This window comes from Amblyraja radiata, chromosome 29 (assembly GCF_010909765.2).
Source record: "Amblyraja radiata isolate CabotCenter1 chromosome 29, sAmbRad1.1.pri, whole genome shotgun sequence".
In the NCBI taxonomy this organism is placed as follows: Eukaryota; Metazoa; Chordata; class Chondrichthyes; order Rajiformes; family Rajidae; genus Amblyraja; species Amblyraja radiata.
The window spans coordinates 33,010,712-33,018,327 of NC_045984.1; the positions used below are offsets into that span (position 1 = coordinate 33,010,712).

At 48.0% G+C, this 7,616-nt stretch overlaps 1 protein-coding gene across 2 annotated transcripts; it reads right to left on the minus strand.

The window, feature by feature from the left end:
- Window positions 1-1,522: 1,522 nt before the first annotated feature.
- LOC116989707 (complexin-4-like) lies at window positions 1,523-6,201 on the minus strand. 2 transcript variants are annotated; one of them, XM_033047304.1, is made up of 4 exons: window positions 6,141-6,201; window positions 5,996-6,101; window positions 2,590-2,677; window positions 1,523-1,741 (listed from the first exon to the last, which is right to left on the minus strand). In XM_033047304.1, the coding sequence occupies exons 1-4, from the start codon at window positions 6,199-6,201 to the stop codon at window positions 1,523-1,525; spliced, it is 474 nt and encodes a 157-aa protein (XP_032903195.1). The 2 variants fall into 2 exon arrangements, with proteins under 2 accessions (XP_032903195.1, XP_032903193.1); XM_033047302.1 differs by having other exon boundaries at window positions 5,996-6,201.
- Between the last annotated feature and the right edge of the window lie 1,415 nt (window positions 6,202-7,616).

Consider the following 7,616-nt stretch of genomic DNA (forward strand, 5'->3'; position numbering starts at 1 on the left):
GGAGCAGAATTAGGCCATTCGACCCATCAAGTCTACTCCGCCATTCAATCATGGCTGATCTATCTCTCCCTCCTAACCCCATTCTCCTGCCTTCTCCCCATAACCCCTGACACATGTACTGATCAAGAATCGATCTACAGTATCTCTGCCTTAAAAAACATCCACTGACACAGCCTTCCATGGCAAAGAAGTCCACATATTCACCACTATCCGACTAAAGAAATTCCTCTTCACTCAATTCTGAGTCTATGACCTCTGGTGATTTGATGGGCAGAATGGCCTACTCTCTAGGTTACTCTCTAGAACCTATGGACATGAGCGCACCCTGAACCAACTTGCTTTATTGTCAATGACGGGTCTGGGGGGGATAAACCCTTCCCCCCCTCAGCTTCCACCTCACACACTCCTCCTCTCTGACCATTTCTCACACTAAGTCCTTAGACCTTTTGCTGCTTTGAATCTCTTGAATTGTGTGGGGTTGAGACAGGGTAACGATCAAAGATCCTATAGCAATGCAAGGATCCTGCTTGCCTGTTCAATAGGCAGTCCATGTCCAACGAGGGCCCATTGAAAGGCAGCAAGTGCACAGTCAGGTGCTACTTGTGGCCAATGCAATGCGAACTGTGGTGAATGAGTGAGCAGAGAGCAGGGTATAGTTTCCACTTTGCTTCTCGCTGAGTGAGGAGCAGCCGTCAGTAATGTTACATTAGGGGCGGGAAGGTGGCACAGCAGTAGAGTTACTGCCTCAATGCACCAGATACTGATCGTGACTACGGGTGCTGTCTGTACGGAGTTTGTACCTTCTCCCTGTGACCACGTGGCTTTTCTCCAGGTGCCCCAGGTTTCCTCCCACACTCCAAAGGCGTACCGGCTTGTGGGTTAATTGGCTTCGGTCCCTAGAGTGTGTAGGATAGAGTTAATGTGCGGGGATCGCTGGTCGGCGCGGACACGATGGGTAGATGGACTTGTTTCTGCACTGTGTCACTAAACTAAAACTAAACTCCACCTGATCAGACATGACCATTCACATTGACTGTTGGAACTGATTCAGGAATAATACCATACAACCATCCATCTTGTGCTGAGCATTCAGTGTTGCTCATGGGTTGCAAGTCCCATTTTCCAATCTGCGTGAGAGTTTTTCACTCAAGATTGGGGTAACTGGGGCAATTTTAGAATCTGGCAGTGTAACGTCAGGCCGTTGCAGACAGAGTGCGTTCCACGTTATAACACTGGATGTCGCACCAATGGGATGTTTGTGGGTTTCCATTGCCAGAGGTGTAGACCAAGCTAGTGAGCAATGCAAGGATCCTGCTTGCCTGTTCATGGGCCAGGTGGCAGGTTGAGTCCATGGAGGTGGCGATGTAGATCCTCCTCAAGTAACTGGAGACTAAGCAACTACAATGTGAAGAGTGCATCAAGCAATGTCAACGTCTATGGGGTCCTTTACCTTGTGGACCTCATCACAACACTCATGTTGAGGAGGAACCCTCAGCAAGTCTTTGACCCACTTAAACCAACGTTACATCACAGAGCATTTCTCCTCTGCCGTCTGTTTCATCTCAGTGAACGTTTCTTGGGCTTTAACCTTCAAGGTGTCAAAGTCCATGTTCTGAATGCTGCCCAGGATGGAGTTGCTGGCTTCCTCGTCCTCTTCATCTTCTTGCATCATCTTGGCGAGATCCTCAGGCAGGTCCACGTCACCTCCTGCCATCTGCAGCTGGTTCTCATCCTTGTCATTCTAGGTCAGGCACAAAGACAGGAATGAAGACCTTGTTCACCCACCTTGCCATTCCCAGCTTCCTCCTCCACCTCCCTGCCCATCCAAAGATTGATCGATGGAAGATCAGTTTAGTCTACTTTATTTTCAGCTCAGTTTATTGTCACATGTACTGAGGTACAGTGAAAAGCTTTTGTTGCGTGCTATCCAGTCAGCAGAAAGACAACACATGATTACAATCGAGCCATTTACTGTGTATAGATACATGATAAGGGAATAATCATAATTTACCACACACTTTAGGTTTTAGAGTTACAGCATGGAAATAGGCCCTTCAGCCCACCGAGCCCATGCCGACCAATGATACACCCCATACACTACCACTATCCTAGACATTAGCAACAATTTGCAATTTTACCAAAGCCAAACCTGCACGTCTATGGAATATGGCAGGAAACCAGGGCATCCAGAGAAACTCCACGCGGTCCCAGGGAGAACGTACAAACTCTGCACAGACGGCACCCATGGTCAGGATTGAACCTGGGTCTCTGGATCCGTCAGGCAGCAACTCTACTGCTGCGTCACTGTGCAAGTTGGGCCGAAGGGCCTGCATCCACGCTGTATGACTCTTACACCCACCTGCCACATGGATCATTTCATGCCTCAGACAGGTGGCAATGGGATCAGTTCCTCTTCTTGGCCAGTTGCACCTTTACCTGTGACCCATCCTTACCTGTGACCCATCCTTACCTGTGACCCATCCTTACCTGTGCCTGGGTCTTGCCTGTGACTGGGCCTCACCTATGACAGGGCCTCATCTGTAACTGGGTCTTACCTGTGACTGGGCCTTACCTGTGTCAGGTGCTTACCTGGGGTAGACGATATTTTCCCCTCATGTGCAAACGGATTGTAGCCCGCTCTGCCTTCTTTTGTGTAAATGCGTTGTCTCGTTCTATTCTGCAATAGGAAGAAAATGATATTTTAAACCACAGATCCCAAAGTTTTATTTTTAATCTGCAACCAGCATCAATGATAAAGAGCAGAACAGCGAGTGCTGGAGTAACTCAGCAGGTCAGGCTGCATCTGTTGCAGAAATGGACAGGTGACATTTCAGGTCGGGACCTTTCTTCAGATCTCCATTTACTGCAGGTGAAGTGAGAAGGTTGTCGTGTTTGTGAGTTCAACCTGATGAAGTTCAACCAGCGGGTTTAGTAATTTTTTATTTTCCAAACTATTTTTGGAATTGGTGTGAGGGATAATATTCTGCCAGCATCATCACGATGGACCCATGGGTTGGCTGAATGGTGAACAGGTAGTCCCATAATATCCAAAACATCCCACATGGTGGCGCAGCGGTAGAGTTGCTGCCTTACAGTGCTTGCAGCGCCGGAGACCCGGGTTTGATCCCGACTACAGGTGCTGTCTGTACGGAGTTTGCACGTTCTCCCCGTGACCGCATGGGTTTTCTCTGAGAACTTCGGTTTCCTCCCACACTCCAAAGACGTGCAGGTTTGTAGGTTAATTGGCTTGGTAAATGTCAAGATAATTGTCCCTCGTGTGTGTAGGGTAGTGTTAGTGTTCATCAGCCATGGCTCGAAGGGCCGAATGGCCTCCTGCTGCACCTTTTTTCTATGTTTCTATGATTCTATCTCCAAATATGCTGTAGAATACATGACATGATGTGGGATATCAAGGCTGTGTGGGCAGAATGGCCACAAGCAAATTTGCAAGCAGTGATACGTCACTCACCAGAGTGATAGGTAACCATCTGATTAGTTGCTGTGATGGTGGTTAAGGGATTAAGCATTAAGAAGGACTTTCAGAGAATTACCCCTCTCTTTGAATTGGGTCATAGGTCCACCTTAAAGCCAGACAGGGCCTCAATTAAAGCACTCATTGAAAACATTGTGTCTCTGGGCAGCATTTCACCCCTGATGTGGCAGCCATGGCTTTGTACTCAAGGTTGGGAACATGAAGAAGACTTGCTCCTCGACACAAAAAGCTGGACAGAGTAACTCAGCGGGACAGGCAGCATCTCTGGAGAGACCCGAGACCCGAAATGTCACCCATTCCTTCTCTCCAGAGATGCTGCCTGTCCCGCTGAGTTACTCCAGCACTTTGTGCCTATCTTCAGTTTATACCAGCGTCTGCAGTTCCTTCCTACACACTTGCTCCTTGAAATGGCTTCCACTGGGCACGGGTAAGCTGGAAATCACAGCACCAAAACTGATTACATCATTCACTTCAGATGTACAAATGGCCTTTACATGTGACCTCTGTGGTTTTATGAGATACCTCTATGTTTAGAGTTTACAGCACAAAAATGGGGAATCCCTACATCACAGTGTTGCCTGCTGACACTGATATAAAATAAAAATGACTCTTCAGTGCACGACAGCGTAGTGGCACAGCGGTAGAGTTGATGCCTTAAAGTGCCAGAGACCCCGGTTCGATCCTTACTACGGGTTCTGTCTGTAATTTCTCCCTGTGACCTGCGTGGATCTTCGGTTTCTTCCCGCACACCAAAGACGTACAGGTTTGTAGGTTAATTGGCTTGTTATAAATGTAAATAGTCCACCAGTGTGTGTGTGTGTGTAGGATAGTGTGTGTGTGTGTGTGTGTGTGTGTGTGTGTGTGTGTGTGTGTAGGATAGTGTTAGTGTGTGTGTGTGTGTGTGTGTGTGTGTGTGTGTGTGTGTGTGTGTGTGTGTGTGTGTGTGTGTGTGTAGGATAGTGTTAGTGTGCGGGGTTCGCTGGCCGGCGCGGACTAAGGGCCTGTTCCCGCATTGTATTTCTAAACTAAACTAAACTAATGTAATGCGGTGATACCCTGGGCTTTATCTGTTGTTGCTCCCTGTGCTGCTCATGGGCTCAGTGTCATAGGTAAACCCTACTAAAGCTCTTTCGCGCTAAGCTGCTCCTCAGATCCTGGATTGCACTAGTTACCTGACTCCGGAAAATAGACAGTTACTTAGCCCAGTTTCTTGGCACAATCACTACCTTATTTCCCCAAATACATGTCGCTCCTCATAACCTGTTCAGTGGCAAGTTGTTTTTCCACTAGTGGCCATGACCCGAGAAGTCTCAGCAGTGGCACTGACCTGATTAAATAACATAATTGAAGTTGCAAACACAAACTACACAAGAATTAGTATCGGCTCCGCTCCTTGGAGTGAATCAACTCTTATATACTGTAGAGGAGTGATATTAGACAATAGACAATAGGTGCAGGAGTAGGACATTCGACCCTTCGAGCCAGCACCGCCATTCAATGTGATCACGGCTGATCATCCCCAATCAGTACCTCGTTCCTGCCTTCTCCCCATATCCTCTGACCGCTATTTTTAAGAGCCCTATCTAGCTCTCTCTTGAAAACCTCACATATTGTAACCTCACATCTTACATAGAAACAGAAACATAGAAAATAGGTGCAGGAGTAGGCCTTTCGGCCCTTCGAGCCAGCACCGCCATTCAATATGATCATGGCTGATCATCCAAAATCGGTACCCTGTTCCTGTTCTCCCCATATCCCTTGATTCCGTTAGCCCCAAGAGATAAATCTAACTCTCTCTTGAATACATCCCACAAATTTGTGGGACTTTTCAAGAGTTGTGCACTCAAATGTAAGGAACAGTTCGAAGCCACTTCATAAACGTCGGGCCGCTGGGATGTAGAAACAGGGAACCACAGTGCTGGAGTAACTCAACCGGTCAGGCAGCATCTGTGGAGAACATGCATAGGTCACCTATCCTGACCCGCTGAGTTACTCCAGCACTCTGTGAAACGTCACCTATCCATGTTCTCCACAGATGCTGCCTGACCCACTGAGTTCCTCCAGCACTTTGTGTCTATTTTTGGTATAAACCAGCACCTGCAGTTCCATCTTATTATCTGTCAGAGAGTAGTTTACAAACAGCATGGCCCATAACTACTACTTATACTCGGGAGATAATGCTGTGTGTTTTAACTTTGGATTCAGATATTTACAACTGAATACATTCTCATTTCTCACTGTTAAATAGTCTTTCTATAGAATGCTCGCTAGAAGTCACCATTTGCAAATTCTATGAGGACTCTATTCAATTAGTCTGAAGAAGGGTCTCGACCCGAAAGGTCGCCTATTCCTTCTCTCCATAGATGCTGCCTCACCCGCTGAGTTTCTCCAGCATTTTTATCCACCTTTGACTTTGGTACTGTTATGCTACGATATAACAACGTCCACCCCAGCTTGAGTCCCCACCCGGTCACTCTTCCCATCCACTGTTGCCACACTCACTTTTCCTCTAAGAGTTGCCGCTGGTATTCCTCAAACTCGTCCCTGGTCATGCCAGTGCTCTGTGGAGTCGGCTTCCCATCTCCCTCTGTTGCCTTGTCCTCTTCTCCTCCTCCTCCTCCTCCTCCTCCTCCTCCTCCACCTCCACCTCCTCCTCCTCCAAGGTCTTTTATTTTGCCACTGATCATGGACTTGAGGAGGATTGCCATTTTGGCAGAAAGCTGGTGAGACTGTGGGTAGGGGAAGCTGGCTGGAACAGAGAGCGAGCGTCTCCGGATCAGACTTGAGTGGAACTGCTCGACATGGCAGCTCAACGGCTTAAATCATTATAAGATGCCAGAGTGAAGTGTTGGGCTCCTTCACTGCTCAGACCTATCAGCCCATCTAGCCCTGTTGATCCAGCATCTGTGTCTTTGGGGAATTTACACAAGAGTTGACATTTAAACAAAACCTCCTTATTTGAAATAATCCGTGACCTATATTTAGACAGAAGATAGACACAGAGTGCTGGAGTAACTCAGCGGGTCAGGCAGCATCTGTGGAGAACGTGGATAGGTGACGTTTCACAGAGTGCTGGAGTAACTCAGCGGGTCAGGCAGCATCTGTGGAGAACATGGATAGGTGACGTTTCACAGAGTGCTGGAGTAACTCAGCGGGTCAGGCAGCATCTGTGGAGAACATGGATAGGTAACGTTTCACAGAGTGCTGGAGTAACTCAGCGGGTCAGGCAGCATCTCTGGAGAACATGGATAGGTGACGTTTCACAGAGTGCTGGAGTAACTCAGCGGGTCAGGCAGCATCTGTGGAGAACATGGATAGGTGACGTTTCACAGAGTGCTGGAGTAACTCAGTGGGTCAGGCAGCATCTGTGGAGAACATGGATAGGTGACGTTTCACAGAGTGCTGGAGTAACTCAGTGGGTCAGGCAGCATCTGTGGAGAACATGGATAGGTGACGTTTCACAGAGTGCTGGAGTAACTCAGCGGGTCAGGTAGCATCTATGGAGCTAAGGAAATCCAGAAGGATTTCGGCCCGAAACGTTGCCTATTTCCAGAAGGGTTTCGGCCTGAAACGTTGCCTATTTCCAGAAGGGTTTCGGCCCGAAACGTTACCTATTTCCAGAAGGGTTTCGGCCCGAAACGTTGCCTATTTCCTTAGCTCCATAGATGCTGCTGCACCATAACTCAGAGGGTCAGGCAGCATCTGTGGAGAACATGGATAGGTGACGTTTCACAAAGTGCTGGAGTAACTCAGCGGGTCAGGCAGCATCTGTGGAGAACATGGATAGGTGACGTTTCACAGAGTGCTGGAGTAACTCAGAGTAACACTTTTTTTCACAGAGAGTGGTGAGTCTGTGGAATTCTCTGCCTCAAGGTGGAGGCAGGTTCCCTGGGTGCTTTCAAGAGAGAGCTAGATAGGGCTCTTAAAAATAGCGGAGTCATGGGATATGGGGAGAAGGCAGGAACGGGGTACTGATTGGGGATGATCAGCCATGATCACATTGAATTGCGGTGCTGGCTCGAAGGGCCGAATGTCCTACTCCTGCACCTATTGTCTATTGTCTATTGTCTAATGTCTATTGTCTATTGTCAGGCAGCATCTGTGGAGAACATGGAAAGGTGAC